This window comes from Odontesthes bonariensis, chromosome 8 (assembly GCF_027942865.1).
Source record: "Odontesthes bonariensis isolate fOdoBon6 chromosome 8, fOdoBon6.hap1, whole genome shotgun sequence".
NCBI classification, from domain to species: Eukaryota; Metazoa; Chordata; class Actinopteri; order Atheriniformes; family Atherinopsidae; genus Odontesthes; species Odontesthes bonariensis.
Window position 1 is genome coordinate 5,858,084 of NC_134513.1, and position 24,472 is coordinate 5,882,555.

A 24,472-nucleotide genomic window follows, 5' to 3' on the forward strand; every position below is an offset into this window, starting at 1 on the left:
GCAATTAACCAAGCCTTTGGAGTTGTATTATTTTAACCCCAATAAGTAAAAATTTAGAAGGAATTTCATGAGTTTGAAATACAGTATATTTTTACTTGTAGACTAAGTAGAATTATTGATGGCAATTTGCTTTTTTATTCTATATGAAAGTGGTCTTTTAAAAATCTTAACCTGCTCATAAATGAAAGTGACAAATGATGATGAATAATTACTCCATGGCTGTGTTGCTTGCTGTTATTATTTCATTCATTCATCTTCCACTGGAATAAAAGATTAAATATATATATATTTTAATGGTTATATTTATGCAGAACAGCCCCAGCGATCTAATGCATGTCACTTAAAATCATGCCTAGAATATCCATTATTTTATCATTTATTTCCTTCTGTTTTCATCACATTTTCCACGTGTGTGTAATCCTGCATATTAACCCATTTTAAAATCTCATTCCAATGTTTGTGGCCTCTGTTCATTTCAGTGTTGCTCAGCATGAAGAGAACAGTTCCACCGTTTTCCCAGCCTACATTTAAATTTGGACTTCCAGTCAGGCTTACTCTACCTCCTTGTCTTTCTCCCCCTCTTCTGTGTCTCTGCGTGTGTCCAGCTGTACCCAATCGGCAGGTAGACATCGCCACCCAGGGCTGGTTCATTGGACTGATGTGTGCCATCGCTCTCCTTATCTTGGTGCTACTCATCGTGTGCTTCATCAAGAGAAATAAGGGTGGCAAGTATCCAGGTAAAGCAATGCTATCAGCAGACGATGCGAGTGCAGCTTATCGGCACAGATGGGCAGAAATTTACAGGAGAAACACTGTTTGTTTATTTGTTTATTCACAGTGAAAGAGAAAGAAGATGCTCACCAAGACCCTGAGATCCAGCCCATGAAGGAGGACGATGGGACATTTGGAGAGTACAGGTGAGAAATGACTAACCTTCATCTACAGAAGGGTCACAGTAATGTATGAGATATTTTAGTTAATTTATTTTGTCCTGACTTGGCTGTTTGTATGTAGAATATATTACCAGGCTGCAGAGAAAATGCCCCCACCAGAATCCATTTCCAAACACACCATAGAGGCAAGGCACCAAAGGCACAAACTACATCGTGTATACCAACTTACTGACAATACACTGCCCACATGTCAATTTTTAACATGTTGTCCCATCTCTTACTGAGTAAAGTACATACTAACTGTTCCTCAAGCTGAAAAACATTCCATCAACATTTATTAGTTTTTCATTAGCTTCACATTTTATAAGAAATGTAATGAAGGACCTAACCTTCAAACAGTTCCAGGAGTTTAGAGGTGTATCAATCAAATAAGTTGGAGTAACTTTTAATGTTTGTGTTTTCAGCATTTTCCATGTTCATGCTTTATCTTGCAGAACCGATATTGTTGACGTCTAAAATAACACACACACACACACACACACACACACACACACACACACAAAAGGCATTCATTATGGCTCATGAATTACTTTTCATGTGTACTTCCATTTTTATCTTTCTGTTCTGGGGGTTTTAGGTCAATGGAGAGGTAAGATGAGATGCAGTAAAACCAGCATGCAGTTAATGCAACTCATAAAGCCTCTTTAAACTTTTTTTCAACTTTACTGAAACTAAAGGCAGGGACGAATCACATCAACCTATCTGTTCTACTAAGCCCCTGTTTACACCTGGCATTAAGATGCACCTCGATTGATGCAATCGCTCGTGGACAGTGCTAAGTAGGTTAGCTCACACCTGGTGTTAAAATGCGTTGCCCAGTTTACACTCAGAGACCTGAACAATATTATCATGGATTCAGACACGAACAATTGCTTGGGTTATGTGATTAATTCAGTATGAGAGATAAATAATATAAGCAAAAGATAAAAAAAGATCATGAAGTTGGCGAGTTCTGTGAGCCCACTATCGTAGCATAAAAACACTCCAACTGAACATTCAGGATGAACCCAACACTTTGGTGCTGTGCTTACAGTTGGTTTGGTAATTGTTGCTGAGAAGATAGGTTTTCTGCGAGTGATAGTAAATCCAGTCTGTTTGAACTCTGCTTTACACAGAATAATACTTTCGGAAGAGCAAACCCAAACAGTTTTATGGAGGAACATCAGGTGTGTAGGTGGTATGTCGTTGTATCTCAGGACATACTTGTGTTTACGCTGACTGATGTGGCTACATGTGTCCCAAACCACCAGCAAATGTAGTCCAAACCATCAGATCACAATGCGTCCGTAATGTGTCCTGAGTGAGTTCACACCTGTACTTAAAACTGTCACCTTGAGATAAGATCACCAAAGTTAAAGGGATATTCCTTCTTGGAAATGGGTATGTATAAAGTACTTATGAGTAGTCCTGTCTTAACTGTAGACAGCGGGCAGAGTGCTTGAAAACCCGCTACACACTCTGCAATTTTCTTCTGTCCCAGGTTAAAGATGGCAGCATGAAAAAACCATTGAGATGTTGTTGATTGTGAGCAAAACCACTGTTGTCACTGTCTGGAGATAGCCAGGGACAAATTTCTCACAGTATCAGAAACTCAGGATAATCATCTGGCAGTGTGACTGCTGATATGGCCTACGTCTCCTTACCAGCCAATAGGAGGGGACTTTAGCATGGATATATGTCTCAGTCAGTGCAGATGGAAGTCAAACTGGCTAAACTTGACCTATAGAATTTAGTAAAACAAAAAAAAAAATTGCCCAGTGCGTAGCTTACAAGGGATCTTAGGCACCACAGAAGAGAGAAATTTTGCCATAAAAAACAACTCAAACTTGAAAAAATTCATAGCAGGCTACATGAATGCTGTATAGTGGATTTTAGACGACGTAACTTCTGCATCAGACAATCATTTGTCTGTGAATACATTTTTAATGGCTCATAATTCGAGCCTCCCAACAGACAATCATGTAAAAAACAAAAGATGCTCTTCAGTTGAGAAAATAGTGATCAAGTAAACAACTGTATGATGCAAGTAATACCGTCTTAAATTCACTATATATAATTTTTGCTTGAACAGCGATGAATTTTTTGACAGTTGAGTTGTTTTAGAAGATGCTGAAAATGATCTCATCCGTGGCGTCGTAGCTGTTAGCTTAGCACCCCGCCAGAATTCCTCCCTTACTTGTCCAAACTGAGAGCACTCTGTCTGCTGTCATTAAAATACTCACAAATACTTCACACAACTCCACTTCAAAGGAAAATAGAAGTATCACTTTAATACCAGGTGTAAACGAAGTCTATGTCATTGTCTCATTGTTGTATGTAACATTGTAACATTATTTTACATTGAAGTGTAACAGTATTTATTCTTTTACTGCTTTAACTGACTCTAGCTTCCATCATTCATAAATTTCAATCATTAGATGTATTAATAATTTCATTAGTTACTATCATAAAACTTGGATAGACTTAAACATTAACTTCAGAAGGTGAAGTTGAGTATTCTCTGTAGAGCTTGTGGTAAATTGCATAGATTAAGATGTTAAGATGTTTACACAAACATAGAACAGGATGTATTTGGTAGCATTGACTTGTTGATTGCATTTTTGATTATTGCATGTAAACCTAAGCATATTGACTGAAATAATTTCAGAAACTGCTTTCTAACGCAGGATAGCTACAAAGGACTGAACGGCACGCATTTGCAAAATCCTCTCTTGCAGTGCACCCAGCCTTGAACTACTACAGCACTAACATAGATATACTACATATGTAGCTGAGCTGCTCCACTGTACACGTATAGAAACTTTAAGTGTAAAGTGCAAGAGATGAATTCATGTGTATTTAAGAACATTTCAGTTTTTGATGTAAATCAGAATGCTGTTGACCAAAGACAGCTCTAATGCCTCGTCTACAGTATATGATACTTGTGCAGTGGAAAAGCTCGACTGCTAACGAAGAGCTTGAAGAGCCTGTATGAACAGTTGGCAGCTCTGCAACCAGCATGAATAATGTCTCAGTGAACCCTCCTTCCAACGTCTTCCTTTCCCCTTACAGTGACACGGAGGATCACAAGCCGCTCAAGGGCAGCCGGACGCCGTCCAACGGGACGGTGCGCCGTGACGAGAGTGATGACAGTCTAGTGGACTACGGGGAGGGTGGGGACGGACAGTTCAATGAGGACGGCTCCTTCATTGGCCAGTACAGCGGCAAGAAGGAGAAAGACACGCACGAAGGCAACGAGAGTTCGGAGGCGCCGTCACCCGTCAATGCTATGAACTCATTCGTCTAACGAAGGGCCGCAGCCTGATTGCAGCGGTTGCTATGACCACCCCTCGTCACCCTGGCAAATGTGACCATCCTTGTGGTAGCAGTTGCTAAGGTGACAGTCGTTGTGGACACCTGCTTTTACCCCCCGTGGTGGCTGTCACTCTGGCAGCCAAGGCTACCTGTCACCAAGACTGCTGACACGTCCTCATCTCCATACCCGTCAGCCCCAGTCACACCGTGACTTCCCCATGAACACACTCTCAAAAGTCCCCCAAAACCAATGAAAGAAAGTGTGAAACAAGAGATGTTAAGGACGGACAGAGCAAGCAGTATAGAAAAGCAGATGGAATGTACCAGAATGGGTTTTACAAATCAGACTGAGCACGTGTGTGGCCAAGTGTGTGTGTGTGTGTGTGTGTGTGTGTGTATGTGTGTGTGTGTGTGTGTGTGTTAGTGCTATTTGATCTCCTTTGCAAAAAATAGCATATTCAAATATATATATATCTATATCTATATAGATATAGATATAGATAAATATATTATGAAAGTACAGTTAATCACCCGCAGGCAGGCAAATATGCATTGAGACGTAAGTATCTGCATGAATACATCATGAGTCTTAAGCATTTTACCACCCTTCAGCTGTTGTAGAGGTAAGCTGCGTCTTAAAACTGTATTTGGTGCGCGCCTTCAAGCAGCTGGGTGTGCCTTTCTGTTCCTTGTTTTCAGAGTGTTAAATGGCGTATGATACATAGAGAAAAATTGGCCACAGCTGTGATAAGTATGACTCAAGATAGAAGCTAGTATATGTTTCTTTTGTTGTTAACGACAGAGGGACTGCTTGTACATAATGTAATAGAATAAGAAGAAAGTTATATTTCCAGTTCAGGTATGTGCATTTGTAGTGTCTGGAAACCTGGCCGGGATGAACTCAGCATCACACCAGCCAGGAATCCCACATTTGGATCCAATCGGCCTGCTTGTAGCCCTGTGTTTTCTCAAGCTTGTTTTCTGCTTGCATTTCATTCACATTGTGTTTCTTTGCATCCAACTCTTGTCACTGAACACTAAAGGAGGCGTGAATGATCCAGTGTCACTGTCAAGTGCTTCCACACCGAGTCTAGGCCATTGTGCAGAACCTTGTCAGAACTACCCCAACACAGCAATATAATTTGTTTTCAATATAATTTGCAGTATATAAATTATATAAAAAATATAATTTATTTTATATAATTTATATATAAAATGGCAGAAAATATATTCCACGTAAATGTTTACTGAGAGTACACACGGTAATTTCTGGATATTTATTAATATGTTGATCAAGAAGCTCTCAGCACGGTTTTTAGTGCCTTTGTAGAGAACAGTGACCTAGATCCACAGTTACAAACCTCTTCATACACAAGACCGACTGGAACTCATAACAGTTCCCCTTGTCATTAATTACATTACATGCAGAAAACCACCTGACCTTACTGACAGCTTTAAAAGCTATGGGAATATTCAGATCTACATTAAACGCTCATGGAAAATAACCTACATGACATCAGTTGATAATGGAAAATTTGTTTGTAGGGGTACATTAAACCATTTACAAGCGACGAATGCGTGACACATTAAAGGACTAACCCGCAATGATGGAATCCAGTGGCTACGCAATGCTAGATTGCTTTGCAGTTAAGTTGTCGCCTTTACCCCGCGGTGAAACATTTCTGTCCTGATGCAAGCGGTCATGGATGCTGTCATCCATAGGGTCTGTTGCTTGCTCTCCCCCAACATCATAAAAACAATAAAATGAAGGAATATCTTGGAAGAATGGAAAGCAGCATGTGGTGGGCCGACACCTCGCTAAGAACCTCGCTTTATGTTGTTTTTTTCCTTTAGTTTGTGAACCGTCTCATTGAGTATTGTGAGAGCTTTAACATTGATATTAAAAAACCATCAACACATTTTTGGGGGTCCAGGTTCCTACATGGGGCTAAAAAGCTCTTTCACAGTTACAAAGTGGCATCAGATGTGAGGAATAAATCTCTAACCCAATCTCATGACAGAGCAAGAAATAGTTTTGTTGGTCCACAACACATAACATTGCAGTTTTAGGAGTAAAAGCTGGAAAATTGTACAAATATTACATGTTCCTTAGTCTTTTCTCCACACAGATGCAGCTGAGGTTTCAACTCAACAGTGTTTATTTGGTCACAAACACTTGAAAGAGGGAAGCTGGGGATGGTAGTAGGACTTTCATGCAAGAGATCACTAAAGCTAGACTCATCCTGTACGTTTTTCTCATCCTCTCGCATTCCTTAGTGTCGAGAGATACATTGTGTGTGAAGGCAACTGTCGAGAGGGACATTATCATCTCACAAATTACAACCATGGATTGTGACACTGCTATGTTTTGGACATGTGGACAAACGTACCTATTACATGTTTTCTGGTGAGACTGGGCTGCAGCTTCTGCAACAGATTGTGATGGCCTTGTTGACAATCATGATATTCAGCTACCATCACAACACATGGTATGAAGACCATCAAATATATCGTCAAGTTAAGAATTTATGAATATTGAAATGATTGATGTGTCGGAAACTTGAGGTCATGCATTAATCAAACACCCTCCTCCTAATGTGTTCATGTTGGGAGGAGGCGCTGCTTAGCAGCATGAAACTACTGCCAACCTGCTCACCAGGTAACTGCCAATGGGAACCAGACTCACCACCTGGTGTGGTCTTACTGTTAATGGTAGCTATTTGAAATGGGGTCGGAAAATAGTGATACTGAATGTGGATACAAGTGTATCTGTTTATGTGAATGAAAATGTTGCTTGTTTCACTGCAAATGGAAAAAACACACTGGTGACTTTGGTTTATGCATTTAACCCTCAACAGTACATGTTGTCTCATTCTGAGCGCAGCACTCCAGTAAGTTTTATATGACTGTAACTGACTGAAGCTTAGTGTGAATGTTTGGGTGCATGAACGCGTGTGTGTGTATGTGTGTGTGTGTACAGCACATGCATGCTAATGTGTATAGCGTGTGCCATGTATACTATTGCTTTCTAGTTCCACTGATTACAGTCAACAGTTCCGATATGTGTCAAGCAGTCTTTATTTTTTCAGAGAACATTTCCATGTCTTATCATAACTTGCATCAAGTTTTTAGGTTGCAATGTGTCAGCATTCCACGTGTAGATATTTTTTGTTTTTTCATTGTAAATAACGGCGGACTTGAGCGGAGATGTGTCGAGGTCGGAGGTGAGAGCCTGACCTCCATCGCCCCCCTGCTGCATTATGGGAAAGGGTGGTGAATTGGGATGGTGTGAGATGAGACTATTTACAGTTTTCACTCTTTCTTTTTGGTGTGAAATTCAACTAAAGTTTTTTTTTCTCGTCAGGTGAATTTGCTAGGTCAACTGTTTAGCTTATCAGGTATCAAAGGAGATTATTTAACTTGTGACTGAGCTCTTGTGACACCTGTCTTGTTTCTGTCTCCGACAGTTCCTGCACATTTTCTGTGTTTTTTATAAAAAGGCTCACAGGTAAACTGGCTGTATCGTTTCAGAGTAATTCACGCATCTAATTCAGGACAACACCTGCTGTCTGGATGCTGTCCTCAAGTAGACATCCGACGAAAATGACATATCCTTATAAGAGTGTGCGCACACACACACAAAAACTAAATAAATAAAACGCAAAATAAAGGTAATTTGGAGCATACAACAGGATGGCCAGCGTGGGCACTTAGGTGGACTTGCAAATTGGAGTGTGGATGTCCCGGAAACAATGTTGTAGTTGCTGTTGAACATACAGTACAGTTGCATATTACAGTATATGATATGAAACAATATGACATTCTGGTTAATGTTGAAGCTACACAAGAAGCATGAAAGGCTGTCAAAATGGTTTACTCAACAATATGATATTGCAAAATATTTTGTATTTTAAATGAAGTTTAAAAAAAATGAAATAAATGTTGATTTCAGGATTTCAAGTCACTCATGTTTTTTTTCCTTCCTCTGGGATCGTTCACAAGGTGCAACATGGAAACGTGAGTTTCTGGCACCACCTAGTGTATAAAAACTAACCCACAATGATACCCTCCCAATGATATTTATTCACATCCATCATTTAGTCATTCCTGTGCAGAAGTCATTGCATCTAAAATGTGACAGCTATCTGTGTTTGAGTAACATGTACAGCGAAACACAGATTTCTATCTGATAATCTGATAACTGATTATTCATGTAGGAGTCCACATTGGGGAAAAAAAGGGGAAATATTAAAGATTACAGACAAAGCTGTGAGGACACCTGCAATGTTGGACTCAGTTTCCTGCTTTCCTTCTCCAAAAGGGTCACATTGTCAGTGAAGTTATTAATAATATATTCAACTGAAGGTCATTTATAATGCACAGCACGAGACTGCATGGAATACAGGGACAAATTAAATTCTTTTAAGTCATTTTATTTTTCGTTTTCAATATTATCTGTTTGCCAAAGTTTACGTTGTTTTAATACACCTCGATAATCTTTTGAAATCCTGATTGTCATTGAGTTAGTCTACATGATTGTAAGCCTACTTGTTATTTTTGATAACATTAAACTAGGCTATTACATTCATGCAGAACGATTCTTGATAGAAATCGGCGTTCTGTTCTGTTGTCATTGATCTTGTCCTAAGACCTTTTCCATGTAGTCTTTCTTCACCTCCCTTGCCTCCGGCGCACAACAGCAGGATGCCGCATCCCTCTCATCCTCCCTCCCTCCCCCATGGACCAATCGCAGCCTCATACTCGCTGCTTACCTCGCGTGCCACTCAACCCTTCTCAACCAATAGAAAAGTTCATCTGGAACGGGACGCTCCGGCGGGTGTGGTTGTGTGGGATATATGCGGTTCTGGTCCAGGTGTGCCTCGAAGACGGCGTACTGAACATTTTCCCATCCCGTCTCAAAGGTAAGATCGAGCCCGCACGAGAGTGCGTGCGCGAAAGCCTCTCGCGTCCCGACTTGCGATGATAAATCTGGGATTTTTTTGGGGGGTGCTGTGTTGCTGAAGTGGACCGGCTCTGGAAGTACCGCAATGCAGAGCTGTGAATTACCGGTGCCGCTCAGTCGTCATTAGGACGAAGGGATGCAAGGCGGCTGCGCAGCTACTTTTAGAAGCAGCTGCACAGCCGGTGATGTCTGAGGAAAGCCTGGTTCAGCCGCTGCAGTTTGAGCCACTGACAGTTTAAGACACCTAAAGAAAAAAAAGAAAGAACGAAAAGAAGGAAGGAAGGTGGATGCAAGGTGAAAAAGTCAGATACTGTATGCGTCAAGGGCGCAGCGAGTTGCTGCATGCAACATGGCATCTGACCAAGGCTTACCTGGCAAATGTATTATTATGACAAAGTTATCCTCTGTATATCCTCTGAATGATTGCAAACCGTTTGGTATGTTCTAATGCACAATTTTAGGATATTTGCAACACCAATGTAAAAAAAAAAAAGAGAGGAAATAAATGTGATACATGACTTTGCATTATTATCTGCCTTCCCCCTCTAATCATCTCCTGGACTGTAACAAAAGTCCAGGAACAAGTTATTCCCCACAGCTGTCAAAAGCATTTGTCACATGGGTTTGCAGCAAGCTGGTCCGAGGAAAGTGATTCTTTCCCCCTTCAAACCTTCAACATTGTGCACAATATCAAAACTCTTTGTGATCCATTTAGAAATCTAGAAGTAACCTAGTAAATTCAAGATAAAAACAATTCAATTAAAATAATCATCAGTCCTCATTTTGATTTCAAATTCTGCTTTTTGTGATTTCTTGAAGCCACAAAACCACAGTAAACATGGTTATTCGGCCAGACACCAGCCTTAATACTTGTGCTGACCTAAATTTCGCTAGGCTGTCCAAAGAGGATATGTGACCGGATTATTGCCAGGGAAACGCATGAAAACAACTTTAGACGAATTGATCAGAACACCACAGATTGCAGCATCTATAATCCTTTAAGCTATCTATAAATGGTGGAATATTGTGTTATATATTTGCATTGTTTCAGTTTGACCTGTGATGCAGTGACATCAGTGTGACGATCTGGTCTGATCAGAGAAGATTTGGGCTTTTTTTCGGGTCTCGCTCCATCTCAAAGATATACAGGAGACATATTGCTTTGCAGCAGCACAGCATATGCAGCCAACTGCTGCGTACTGTAGTGATGTTGTTGTTGAGTCATCAGGATTGCCCATGAGGAGTCATTGCTGCAGTCTCTGCATCTGGATGAGCTCGACAGTGCATTGGGTGGGTGTCTGTAATCTTCTTTCCTGATCTTTTCTCTTGTTGGTTGAGACATAAGTGGCCATTTAGCTTTTTTTTCCCTCCTTCGACTTGTTTTGTATTTGCCTGCCTTTTTCTTTTTTCTTCTCGGAATGATTGTGCAAGATTTCTGTGGCTGCGACCCACTTCTAGCTGTTAGTCTCCACAGTGAACACTGAACCAGAGAGTTTATTTTCTTTGGAATTCAGCTCTTCATGAGATGATATTCATGTGCATTTTGCCCTCTATCTGTAATCTCGTATTTTTAAGGAGCCCATATCATGCTAATACTTTGTTAGCCACGAGGATCATGTTATACATGTGCTTTACAAGGTAATGTGGACATGTGAAGGTTGGACTCCAAATGGAAAATCATTGGAACATGTAAGATGTAATTTCATTTTTTTCCTTTCATTTCATGTTTGATCTTAAATTAATATCAGTGTTAAAGAAATACTAAGAACTGTCCCAGAATCTATCCAACCGTGTTGTTCTGTTCTGTTGTTCAGGCTTTTCAACACACTGAAGGAAAAGAAAAACTCAAAATACATTCTTTTCAGTATGTCGAAACCTTTCCGGGAAGATAAATGTTATACTGATTTCTATTTAAAATATGCTCTCTGATCACTGAGCACGACATTGTAGGAAGATTATCATTTCTATCCTGAGCTTTCAGCTGTTGGTTTAGATTTATGATGTGAATAAAACTGTATCACCAATATGATAAGTGTGTATAGGTGAAGAAGCTTTGTGTGAGATTAGATCATTCAGCAGCACTTTTATCCGTTGTTTTGTCATAACCTGTTGGGTTTAAACAAGGCGACTTGCTTTCTAACCCAAACCACATAATCTTATTGCCTAAACCCAACTAGGAAGTGACAAGTGTTAAATAAAAGTGTCATTGATGGACTGTTGGTCTCAGTCCCACATCACACAAAGGCCCATGGTTGAGGGCATTGTATTTAGCTGCTTTATACACCTCACTTCCTTCTTCAGAGAAGTTTTGTTGTTTCTTAAGCAACAGATTTGGGAATGACGGGGCTGGCAGGTGCAGTACTTTACAGGATGCAGTGTTGATTTGGCATGAACAAACAACTTGTGCCTCTACCTCCCAGGGAACACTGGAAATGGCATTACTGTTTCCTGCAGGCTGTGCCTCTGATAATCAGGGTCCTGAAATAATCAGGCCAGTTCCGACTTTTGGCAAGAATGTCAAAGTCAGTTGTCATGCGAACAGTTTTAAAAAAACTAATAATAATTTGATCAATCTCATCCCTTTTTGTCCTTAAACTGTAGCAGTCCGTTTCAGAACCTCTTTGTGAGACATTCATGGTGTTTCTGTAAAGAAAATGAGAGCTGTGCATATTTTTGTAGCATCCACAGAGAATGATTAGAGTCCACTCCTGGGTTTTGAGTTCCTGTTGATGTTGGGCCGAGTTGAAGCCCTTAAAATCTACGTCTACTGCAGAGTCATTTGACTCGGGACTGAATGCTGATTGAACAAACTCAAGATAACTGTTCAGTTGAAGGATTTGCATTTTGTTCTCCAGTTGGACCTTTGTTGACCCCCATCCTTTTTGTCTATATGCTATAGATGACCTTGTTTCTGTCTAATCTTTCACTCAAGCCGACTGTCTGACTCTTCTGCTCGGTTTTCCCCTTTACATCCGGGATAGCGAGGACTTGCCCTACTTCAGTCGCACACAGCAGCGTTGCTATCCCATCCTGCTGAGGTGACATGTGATCATGTGAGCCAGCACAGCAGGAGACGTATACTGCAGAGCTGCTGAGTGCACATCGAGGGCTCTGGGGATTTGGTGTTTGAATGGCAGTACAGATGTGTGTGCCTCTGTATCTGTGTTCTGCACTCGTTTTATTTTCCTGCTGAGTCACTCAGACCCTGAATCATTGACATGCACAGGAAGAACTCCAGCTAGTTCAGCACTGGCTGTTTCTGGTGTGGAATGTCAAATGAAATGCATACTGCAGTCGTCAGCTGAAACATGTCTGGATTCACACATGTGTGAAGATGGAAATGTTGACCATAACAAATGTAAATCATTTGAATCTGGATGATAAACTAAATCAATAGATCCCAATGAGCACGAACCCTTTCTTTTTGTCTCTTTCAGCCCTCTCCAGTTCATGCCCTGTCCATCAATTCCCAGTCTGTGTCCCTCTGTCAATCCATCCAACTCACGTGGCCGCAGTGAGTCAGTCTGCTGACTGTCATGGCTTCCACTGCTTTATTGCTGCTGGCCATCTCCTCCTCTGTCTCCCTGACAGGTAAGATCAAACTGCATGCTCTGTCAAAGCGATAGTAAGATACTTTTCATGCTTCTGGTCAGTGGAAACCCAACACATCACGAGCTTACATGAATATGTTTCTTCTCCTCTAGTGGCGGTCTTGTTCGGTGAGCCCAGAATTTTTGGAGGTGAGTTCACTTTATTTGACAAGAAAGAGGGCACTTTAAGTTTGATTTTAATACACAAGCTAACTAACTATTGCTCAAATTTTTCAGAGGATGCCACTGGTTATGGCCCGATATTTGAAGAGGAGCCTGTGGATGTCGTCTACACTGAAGACTCACCTGATAAGAGAATCTCCATGAACTGCAGGGCACGTGCAAACCCACCAGCTACATACAGGTTTGGAAAATAATCCTGCATGTCAGAACATATTGTATCAATACAGGATGCCTGGTTTGCAAGTCCCAGTAACTGCTTTTATGTCACAGATGGCGCCGTGGTAACTGGGAAATCAAGCTGATGGAGCAGCCAGATGAGCACTACAGTTTGGTAGGCGGAAACTTGGTTATCACTAATCCTATCAAGAAGAAACACGCTGGGACTTACATCTGTGTGGCCAGGAATATCTACGGCACGGTCATCAGCAAAGAGGCCAGGGTCAAGTTTGGATGTGAGCATATCATAGATTGTGTGAAAGATGGATGTACACTTGTGAGAGAAAGAAAGTATGTGCTCTGTATCAGGTGAATAACAAAGATAAACTAGTGCTTACATGGTTTTTGAATTAAGTAGATAGATGAACAACACATAAAATATTACATTCTATCACTATTAATTCAATTAAAACAGCCAAAATCCAGAAGCAGTGTGTGACATTCTGAAGACATCCTGTTTCCGAGCGATGATAAGTAGCAGTCAGGTACTGCTAATCACATTAATTTGAATAATCAGCAAGTGTGAACGTGTCTATAACAGCACAAGGTTTATCAGTAGTAGGGCTGGGCGAGTTAACTTGTTAATTATTTAACGCCAATAAATATTTTATTGCATTTTTTTTGGGGGGGGGGGGGGCTTTTGTGCTTTTAATGGATAGGAAAGTTCAGAGAGACAGGAAGCAGGGAGCAGAGAGAGGGGAAACGACACGCAGCACAGGGCCAGCTGCGCAGCACAGGGCCAGCTGCGCAGCACAGGGCCAGCTGCGCAGCACAGGGCCAGCTGCGCAGCACAGGGCCAGCTGCGCAGCACAGGGCCAGCTGCGCAGCACAGGGCCAGCTGCGCAGCACAGGGCCAGCTGCGCAGCACAGGGCCAGCTGCGCAGCACAGGGCCAGCTGCGCAGCACAGGGCCAGCTGCGCAGCACAGGGCCAGCTGCAGCGAGGACTGTAGCCTCTTGTACATGGGGTGCCTGCTCAACCCACTACGCCACGGACCACCCCTGTTTTATCATTTATTTTATTATTGTAAAAGTCTGTTGCTGTCTACTGCGGAAAAGAAAAGAAAAGAAAGTAATCGGCGTATCCACCAAACATGGAGAAGGGTACGGAACTTTTACTCGGCCATTTTCATTTTAAAGTTCTTCCAGACGGCGGAGTCGACAGAACCAAAGTCATCTGTAAACGCTGCCAAGTTGAATTGTCTTCTCACCGTAGTAATTCCAGTCTAAAATATCACTTAAAGGCAAAACACACAACTGATACCAGCAAGTCATTTAAGGAAACAGACAGTGGAGCGAGGCTTCTACATAAAAACTACAGAAAGATGCTGATGTTAAAAGTGTGTTTGCACAACAAATGTTATGGCACTTTCATTCATATGGCAGCACATTTAAAATAAAACTAAATACTTGTACTACACGCCTGTACTAACTGCTATTGTGTGCGTTTTTTATTTGCTTTATTAGTTCCTTTGAGGGATAGTGTGATGGACAGTTTAGCTACACTGTGCTCTGTGAATTCATGACTGAAGAATGTGGCGTTTTTTTGCTTTATATTTCTGTTCCATCATTTTAAATTTCTTTTTAATTTCTTCTCATGTAGTTCTGGAGGAGTTTCCTGATGAGGAGAGAGAGCCAGTGCAGGCGAAAGAAGGACAGGGAGCAGTTCTGCTGTGCGTTCCTCCTAAAGCTTGGCCAGGTGTGTCCAGATGTTCTTTTCTTCACCAGTCTTTTGAAATATCATTTTCATGTTTAATATTCAGAAAAACTGAATCTCGTTTTTCCTTTTCAGAGGAAGTGACTTACCGCTGGATTTACAACGAGTTCCCAGTTTTCCTGCACACAGACCGCCGTCGGTTTGTCTCCCAGAAGACGGGGAACCTGTACATCTCCAAAGTGGAAGCTCAGGACGCAGGAAACTACTCCTGCTTTGTTTCTAGTCCCATCTTAGGGAAAAGTGTCTACTCCAAGTACATCCCTCTGATTCCCTTACCCCCTGATGATGGTGAGCAGCCGTCTGCTGCAGCTAAACATTAAAAATATGTAAACCTTTTTCCTTTTCAAATCTTTTATTTTTATTTCCTCAGGTGAGGAGAGAAAATACCCGGCGGACATCAGAGTGAAGTTCCCAGACACCACTGCTATGCTGGCCTCCAATATTACTTTGGAGTGCTTTGCTCTTGGAAAGTAAGTTTGGGTCAACTCAGTGAATGTTAACTCCATGTATGAGTTTAAATGGCATAAAGCAGGACCTTCAATGAGATAATGATCCTCAGAACATATGCAGATCCACTGAGGAATAAGCCAGTAAGAAAAAAACAGGGGGTTGTGGAGTGGCATAGTCATTGGTTAATTCAATTGAAATGTTGTGGAGGGATTTGAAATATGCAGTACATGCAAGAAAGCCCTCAAAATTCTCACCAATTAGGGCATTTTGAAAGGAAAAGTGATTTTTAAAAAATCAGCCAACTCATGCACTGAATGAAACACAACCTCAGATGAGCAACAACACATGAGACATGAGATATTTCACCATGTCATTCATTTCACAACAAAAATAGAGAAGCAGTGTGTGGAAAAACTAAGTAGACCCCATGAGTGAGTAGTTTGTCACACAGTTGCATCTTTTTCAGTGATCAGTTTCTCACATCATCGTGGAGGTGCTTTGGCCCACTCTTCTTTACAATGTTTAATTCGCTGTGTCAGAGATTTGCTGCTTTGATTGCTCTGTTGCATGACCTGACTTCAGCCAAGTCTGAGATGGAGCTCTTGTTTTTTTTTTGATAGTTTCTCTGACCTTGTAGTGAACTTGATGTGACCTCCATTCATGGGAAGATTGTCTTGAATGTTGAATAATCTGTTTCATGATAGAAAGATGGACTAAGCATGACAAACTATCATTTTATCTGCTCAGTCCCATCCCACATATTGTATGGAGGAAGGTGGATGAAACAGACCTCCCGGCAAATCATGAAATCAGTGAATCAGGAGCTGTGCTTCACCTCTTCAATGTTCAGTATGAAGATGTGGGATCATACGAGTGTGAAGCCATCAACACTAAAGGAAAGGACTGGCATAAGAACTGGCTCTATGTGGAGTGTAAGTAAGGTGAATGGGGTGCACTTCCAAAGATTTTCGGTTGTATTTACACAGTGACGGCTTTCTTGTGCTTTCAGCCGCACCAGAGTGGGCAGAGACCATCAACAACACTCAGATGGACATAGGCTTGGAGCACACGATGCGCTGTGTGGCATTAGCTAAACCTTTCCCTTTCATCCGTTGGTATAAAGATGGATATATGGTAAACAATGCCCCATTATGTCATTGCATTTAAAGAGAATGGGTGATCTGAGGTATGCACTGAGCTGCAGCTGTGTGTCTATAGGTGTTTGTTGAAAATCCTGTTTAGCATATTCATAGGTTAGAATTGTGTTTGTGTGTGTGTTCTCTAGTATGGGAAAGGGGAGCTCAAGTTTTCCAGTCTGACTTTTGATGACTCTGGGATGTACCAGTGTATCGCTGAGAACGTCTGGGGCATCAAATACGCCAACGCTGAGCTGCGAGTCATCGGTGAGCTCTCTCTACGCACTGCAACATTCTGTGAAACTGTAAAACTGTTCTTCACAACTCAGTCCCACCTACAATCTCCCACCAGCATGTGCTCCAACATTCGAGCTCAACCCCATAAAGAAGCAGCTTCTCGGAGCTAAAGACGGACGAGTGGTGATTGAGTGCAAACCAAGAGCTGCTCCAAGACCTCGGTTCACATGGACCAAGGGCAAAGAGCTCCTCTTCAACAGTTCACGGTCAGCACTATCAATTTCATCCCATAACAACAGAAAATGAGATTTGAATAAGACACTGCTTTTTTTATTTAGTGTTTTTAGATTCAAAACTGAACATGTAAAAACACAACCTTTTTTTTTTTTTAAAGAACTATAGCTCTTGAAAACCTTGTATATACCCATCTGTGTCAGGCAATGTAGCTCAACTGATCATGGACATTTTTAGCATTTCAATCATGTTCGATGGAAGTCTGGAGATCCGAAATGCCACCATAAATGATGAGGGTGTTTACACCTGCCTTGCTGAGAATGACAGAGGAAAGGCCAACAGCTCAGGATATCTCACGATCACAGGTCAGTGCATGTACATGCGGATTATAAGGGGGGTGGCATACCTTTTGCTTAGAAAATGAACAAAAAGCTGGTTATGCTCTTTAGATCTTCTCATAGCAGAGTGCATGAGCACCAGGGTTCTTCAGATGAATAAAATGTATTAGTTTAGTGTGGCTAAGGCCCTAAAATCTTTGGCCCTAAACATCGGTGCTGAAGTTCTGAACAGATTCACGATTTGGCTCTGTTCCACATCTTTGTAAGTTTTGACTTGGATGTAACTATTCTGTATAGATACTCGACTTTGTACTGCAATGTGGACGACATAATCCACAGGAAAGGATTTTCCTCCATGATCAAATGGATGGAAAATGGCAATGCTTAACGGCGGAACAAACCACAGCTTTTTCTAATCAATAAGCATTACTGACATACATAATGTCCACATGAAGTCAAGTAAAGTCAATACAAATTCTGTATTTGATCTAATAGCAGTTCCATTTAGCAGAAACTTAACATGGTTATCATGGTGTGGGTGCAGTGACTTATGGTGTTATTTTCTTCCTAGAGGCTACCAGCATCACGGTAGCACCTGAAGACAGCGAGGTTCAGGTTGGTGACGAGGTGATTCTCAGGTGTGCTGCTTCATTTGACCCCATGCTGGACATCACATTCATCTGGGCCATAGACTTCAGAGTCATTGACTTTGACTCTGAGTGGCAACACTATGAACGTGTTATGGTAGGGTGAAATTTTCACTATTTTCAAGCCTTTCTAAAGATTGCAGTTTTAAAATCGGTTACTATCTCGTATTTTCTACGACTGACTTTACAGCTCTATCTTTCACTTTCCCCATTTCTCTTATCTCATTTTGCTTCTCGTTCGTCAGAACGAAGATGGAATTGGCGATCTAAGAATAAAAAATGTCCAGATTTGGCACGAAGGTCGCTACACTTGCACAACTCAAACTGTGGTGGACAGCGACACTGCGTATGCTGACCTCAAAGTTGTAGGTCAGTCCAGCCATGTTATGTTAAGCAAGCCTAGCTTTTGCTTATTATTTTACTTTGTAATCTCATTCTCAACCATATAAAGAATAGTTTATTGCATGAGTACACCTTACATTGTCCATTACAAAACTGCAGGTGTTCCTGGGCCTCCTGGTGTGATCCGGGTGGAAGAGATCGGGGATACGTGGGTGAAGCTGTTGTGGAGCAAAGGATCTGAGCATAACAGCCCAATTCTCTACTACACCATTCAGACCAGGCACTTCTGGGCACTGAATGAAGATGACTGGAGGGATGCAAGCACCTGTGAGTACTACTCCTTGCCAGCAGGGGGCAACCTTTATCCAACTAGAGTGTCCTTGTGTTTGTACAGGCTCTGAAATATATGTTTGTTCTGAAAGGTTTTAGTATTTTTATTTCTTTTTGTTGGTTGCTATGGGTAGAATTAAAATCATATCCATTTGAAATTGTATTTGTGTTCCTCAGCTCCATCTTCTCTAGATGGAACTATGGAGAAAGCAGAGGTAACAGACTTGTACCCTTGGATGGAGTATCAGTTCAGGATCATTGCCACCAATGAGTATGGATCTGGAGAGGCCAGCATCCCTTCCCTCAAGATAAAAACCTGGGATGCTTGTAAGGACACCGAGAGAATTATGCTATCAATCCATCATGGAAAAATACACTTGTATAATAAACCCTTTTCCCTCCAGCTCCTGTGGTTTCCCCAACTGATGTGGAGGGATATGGAGGTCGAAATGGTGAGATCGTCATCACATGGACTGTAGGTGTCTCACTTTTAAAGTTAAAGTTTTTTAAGTTACATTCATTTCATGCAACTCCTTTTTTACACATTTCTCTTTCTGCTTGCCACCATTAGCCCGTGGAGCCATGGTACTTCTATGGCAAGAAATTTGGCTACATTGTGGCATTTAAGCCTCATGATGCTTACGACTGGGGGTACGAGACCATCTCAGATCCGGAGACCAGACGACATGCTCAGAAAGAGACCTTCTTCATTCCAACTGAGGAGGACTTCCAGGTGCGAGAGTTTCAGGTGAAGGTGAAATGCTTTAATGTGAAAGGAGATGGACCCTTCAGCCTCACCAAAGTCATCTACTACCCAAGAGATGGTAAGGGTTATGTTTAGTCTTTCTACTCTTATTTCACCTGGGTAAAATTGTGTAACTATATTGTACAGCTTGTTCGTCAATGCAATGGGCTAACTGTTTTTCTTTTCTTTTCTCTTCCTGATCCAGTACCCACAGAGTCTCCAACAGATGTCTATGCCAGGCCGGTGTCCTCCACTGAAGCTCTGGTTTGGTGGCTGCCAGTGGTCGACACCGGAACAGGTCTGCAGCAGTACGTAGAGGGATACCAGGTACAGGACAGAGGACGGGACTTGCACTTTCTCACTTACAGGACTGACATTTTCCACCTCAGTTTTAAAAAATTTACCATATAAGAATAACAACAAAACAATTTCCCAAATTGGGATGAATAAAGTATTTCTTTCTATCTATCTATCTATCTATCTATCTATCTATCTATCTATCTATCTATCTATCTATCTATCTATCTATCTATCTATCTATCTATCATTTATACGCATACATCACTGGCTGTATTTTTTTTCTTTTTCTTTCTTTCTTTGGCTAATAGAAATTATAGAAACCTATTATAACACACCTAAAATAAGACTAAAAGATACTAGGTGGCCTTTGATGTCTTGTCATGGAAGATATGGGAACTATTGATTAAAAAAAGCTGAAATAGCATGACCAATAGTTAGAGCAAGGATAATAATTATTACCTGACACCAAACCATTTTGGCCAACTGGATGAAGTCTTATAGCATAAATAGCTTATTTATGCCTCAGTGGATGTGGAGAGTTTGGGAGAATTCGACTAATAAGCAGAGTCTTTGAGAATTTGAATGAATACAACATGAAAGACCTCCATCTTCCCTATCTGCTGTGCTTCAGCTTTGCATCAAAAGCCACTGCTTGGAAACAGGGATGATACCCATCTACAGGCTAGTAACCATGGAAGCTGCAGGGGCGGTGGTGACTTACACTGGCTGGAAACCTTTCTTAGCTCATACTGATTGTTTTCACCTAGATATGGGGGATTCTTCTGATTGTTGCAATTTGAAATGCTTCAGGGAGCCAGGAAAAGGAGATTGGTTGTCCCATGTATTTCTTTTGGAGGATAGCATCAGCAAATACGACTTATCTGTAAATTAAATTAATATAAGATGCAAGTTCTGCCTTAAGCTCATGACTTAAAATCATGTCCTTTAAAAATTCTTGCTCCTAAAACATCAATGTATGACAGCAAACTGACAAAAATCTGAAAAAAAACAAACATCTATTCTGCTAAACAGGTCAAATACTGGAGAAAGTATGATGACCCAGAACCAGGAGCCCATCGCATATTTGTTCCAGGCACAGTCAATCAGACCAGACTTGAAAACATGCTGCCAGACTCACATTACCTCATTGAGGTCCGTGCCTTGAATGGAGCCGGTCTTGGACCCCCTGGTGAACACTGTGAGATGTTCACAAAGAGGCCACGTAAGACCAGTATAAACACAGAAAATACGAGGTGTGGTAATATATCCAAATACATGTACATGTAATTGATTATTTCTTTACAGCACCACCAGAGGCTCCCAGAATGTGGCGCTATATCAGCTGGACAGGACAATGGCTGTATGTGTGGTGGGATCACATCGAGTACGACTGGTTTGGCAATATTTCTTTCCCCCTGTACTACAAGGTAGGTACAGGGAGCTCTGTAAACTACAAATACGTCTACATACATGCCCATAAGAGTAATGTTTCTTGTTTACCCAGGTCATGTTCAGGAAGACAGGTTACATCTATGGGAAAGTCTACATCACTGGCTGGCACTTTATGGACTTCCCCATGCCTCAGTTTGAAGATTATGAACTGATGGTACGAGGCCGTTATGAAGGAGGAGATGGTCCGGTCAGGAAGATTAGGATTCAGGGTAAGGCCCAGTAAAGTCAATGAATTAAAGATGTCCTATGTTCTATTTGCTATCCACTTGTTTCATGTTGTTTCTTTCTTCCTCAGGTAAAGCATCTATGATCACGCCCAATCTGAGTCGAGTGTCTTTGGTGCTGCTGGCGCTGTGCATTATGGGATTGGCAGTTTAAGACTGCCACAAGTGTCATTTATAAAAATGGATCTTCGGAGGCAAATACATGGACCTTATAGAAAAACCCAGTTCTCATTATCAGTCTTCACACTGATAGTCACTGATTAAGATCCCACAATCAACATCATTACTTCATTTGTTCAGATGTTCCCCCACACTGAAAATGTTTTTTCTCTCAGAAATGAAATTAATTGTTAACCAATACACTCTTTTATAAACTACTTACTGTACTGGAAGCATGGCAGGATGCTCAGAGGGAAAGGAGAGAATGTTTTATTGTATTTGTAGATCCAAAATCTAAAATGAGAAGCAGTCCAGATGCTTTAGACAACTTATGACAACTTAAAAGTTAAGGAAGACAGATTATGTTTGCTGGATGTGTTTAAAGCCCTAAATAATTCCCTAAATAAACACTGTTTAGTTTGAATTAAATGCATCTAGAAAAGTTATTTTCAAGTTAAATAAAATAACTGCTCTGTCACCGCACTATTCCTCATTCTTCTTTCATTTCATTTCATTCTTCTGCTGTGTGTTTTGAATGATGATTTACAATTGCAACGCAATCCAGAATGATGTTATTAAAAGTTTGTTCGACAATGAAAGCCATATCACTTTCACATACTTCTCTGAAATTTTCATTTAACTCAATGAGCTTTGAAGGCCAATACTTCATATATACGGTCATATATATGTATCTATATATATATAGATATATATATATGAAAACAAATACATATATATGTATATGTATTTGTTTTCACTGGGCTACTACAGTGTTAAAATTTATCTCTCATCCCAGGAAGAAAAAATGACATTACTTGACTCTTAACTGTATTAAAGACTGGTTTTCTGCAGAATTCAGTAATAATAATTTAACCATTACACAGAAAGTGCTGCTGTACAGGTAAGATAACAGAGGAAAATGGTGGCAAATCAGTTTTAACTGCTATCAAGTCCACTGGACTGTTCATTCCCCTATATTTAACTTCTAGGAGGACTAACCTAAAGCTCAGTTTTAATTAAGTTTTAAATCAATAGTTAGAAGATTAAAAGATAACCGTTAAAGTCTTTTTGTGTAGGTATTGTTGACAGTTCCACAGACTGGTGGGAAGAAGAAGTCCAAAACTGTACATTTAGGTATATTTTTCTAATGTAAAGAACCCACAAAACACTTTAATCAGTTGTGTAGATGAATTAAATGACTGTTTAAAGTCTGTTCTACAAAGTCATTCATTGATCAATTTTTTTGTCTTTTTCCTTAAAAATATTGGCAAGACCTTTTATTCTAGTTGATTTTTTTTAATTTATTTTTTTTGTCGTCCAAAAGCTTCAAAATACAAAAATCATCTCCAACTTTGAACCTTGCCCTTTTAAATATCAGATCTTTAGTCTCCTCTGAAAGATAGATTCTGTATTTTTTTTCTATATTTTTGCGATGATCTGAAAAATCTGATAGAAATCTGATACTCCAGAGCCTACAAATTAAAATGTGATGTGTGACCTCAGCCAACAGATGGCAGTACATCTCCATGGCATGAATCCACATCGAAGTCACCCACAGCTCCAGTCTCATTGTCACAACTGCTTTGTTTTTACCTTGAATACTTGGAAACCCCAATTTTATCTATATGAATTTGAATTAATGTTATTTTGACTGCATTTATTTGTCCAGCATTAAATCATATGATTCACACATACCACCAGGGAATGTTGTTACACATGCAACTGTATTTCTTTGCAAATGTCGAGTCAAGTTAAAAGAGCTTGTTCATAATACCTGCAGATGTTGTTCGAGAGATAGACAGAAAAGAACCTTTTTAGTTTGTCTGTTTACTTTTGCGTTAAAGCAGCTTTGCCTGTATACAGTGCAGTAGTTGATGTGTGGGTGGCTTTTATGTCTCCTGTTTCCAATGCCATTACCAGTATTTTTTTCTCCCATTTACCTCCTTCCCCACAAACAAATTACACGGGCAGAGAAAATCTCATGAGAGGCTGAAATCAATGCTGCCATCATTTACAAACAATCACAGCAGATGCACAAAGGTGAGTCCTCCATGGCAGAGGAGTGAGTCTCACTCCAGAGAAGGATATTGAAAAGCCTGTTGTTGTGATACATGGTTGCTTCAGTTTTCATTAACCCACCCTGTGTGGTTCTCTTCTGGACAATAAACAGGAATATACTGTTTGCACCTTTAGTTTGTGTGTGTGGCCCAAAATACAACGGCTCTTCTAAATTTCCTGCATCTGTTTGCCATCTAATTTACATGTTTGAGTATAACTTCAGACGCTGTTTGGTCTGTCAGTGGAATTCAGTGTTGTTGTTGTAGTTGATGCAGATGTGTTGATAAATTAAAGGGAATTTCAATGATTTGTCTGTAGATGACTGCATGGAAAAGATGGAGCTCACTGACATTGCGCTAAGTTATGTTTGGGATGCACCCCGATCTCCTGCACCGGTGTCCTAAATAGGAAAGGTGATGTGGTCAACTCACCTGATGAAGGATGCAAATGCAAAGTCAACTCCAGCTTTGGCAGCTGACTTAATAACTCTTACTGCTGCAGTGGAGTAGCATTTTGCATGACAATGATGATTTATTGCAAGAAGGATTTTTTTTTTATCTCTTTTTTATCCATTTGTGACATCACAACTGATGCAGAATTAAGGTCCTTATTCAGTATTACTGGTTCCCATTACGGGTTGTTCCAGTCTAACCCAGTTAAAAACGATGGAACCCTGTATCTTCAGTTTGGTGGTAACAGATTATATTCACTACACAGAACATGATTGGGATCATAAGCAGTGATGTTGTTTCAGGGTCACTAAATTATGTTTTTTAATACCAAAAAGTAACCAGAAAATGTTTTTTTTTTTTTAAAGAATGATTGCTAAGTAAATCAATCAATTAGTTGGTCACAGGCCAAATCAATATTTTGTAAAGCACAGTTTTTATGTCTGTCTATTTTACT

The 24,472-nt window shown here is 40.6% G+C and overlaps 2 protein-coding genes across 13 annotated transcripts in view; both read left to right on the plus strand.

The window, feature by feature from the left end:
- nrcama (neuronal cell adhesion molecule a) overlaps window positions 1-8,201 on the plus strand; it is a 62,725-nt gene extending 54,524 nt beyond the window's left edge. For all 10 annotated transcript variants that reach the window (XM_075471431.1, XM_075471434.1, XM_075471437.1 and 7 more), the window contains 3 exons: window positions 606-737; window positions 839-917; window positions 4,005-8,201. In XM_075471431.1, coding sequence (XP_075327546.1) covers window positions 606-737; window positions 839-917; window positions 4,005-4,239 — 446 coding nt within the window. In that variant the 3' untranslated portion in view covers window positions 4,240-8,201. The remainder of the gene's footprint in view (window positions 1-605; window positions 738-838; window positions 918-4,004) is intronic.
- An 858-nt stretch (window positions 8,202-9,059) lies between these two features.
- On the plus strand, window positions 9,060-23,857 carry cntn1b (contactin 1b). 3 transcript variants are annotated; one of them, XM_075471443.1, is made up of 24 exons: window positions 9,060-9,169; window positions 12,648-12,801; window positions 12,915-12,950; window positions 13,038-13,164; window positions 13,254-13,435; window positions 14,801-14,896; window positions 14,990-15,202; window positions 15,285-15,384; window positions 16,112-16,296; window positions 16,374-16,498; window positions 16,650-16,767; window positions 16,853-17,003; window positions 17,209-17,336; window positions 17,881-18,053; window positions 18,202-18,325; window positions 18,458-18,625; window positions 18,806-18,955; window positions 19,033-19,103; window positions 19,200-19,452; window positions 19,579-19,700; window positions 20,706-20,895; window positions 20,979-21,100; window positions 21,178-21,334; window positions 21,421-23,857. In XM_075471443.1, the coding sequence occupies exons 2-24, from the start codon at window positions 12,747-12,749 to the stop codon at window positions 21,501-21,503; spliced, it is 3,129 nt and encodes a 1,042-aa protein (XP_075327558.1). In that variant the 5' UTR covers window positions 9,060-9,169; window positions 12,648-12,746; the 3' UTR covers window positions 21,504-23,857. The 3 variants fall into 3 exon arrangements, with proteins under 3 accessions (XP_075327558.1, XP_075327559.1, XP_075327560.1); XM_075471444.1 differs by lacking the exon at window positions 9,060-9,169 and adding an exon at window positions 10,325-10,500; XM_075471445.1 differs by lacking the exon at window positions 9,060-9,169 and adding an exon at window positions 10,682-10,899.
- The last annotated feature ends 615 nt before the right edge of the window (window positions 23,858-24,472 follow it).

Excerpts from the sequence above, each read along its gene's own strand:
- cntn1b (XM_075471443.1), top strand. The coding sequence starts at position 12,747 with ATGGCTTCCACTGCTTTATTGCTGCTGGCCATCTCCTCCTCTGTCTCC. Across the intron at positions 18,054-18,201 it reads AACACTATGAACGTGTTATG|AACGAAGATGGAATTGGCGA; the intron begins GTAGGGTGAAAT and ends CTCGTTCGTCAG. Across the intron at positions 21,101-21,177 it reads CTTTCCCCCTGTACTACAAG|GTCATGTTCAGGAAGACAGG; the intron begins GTAGGTACAGGG and ends TTGTTTACCCAG.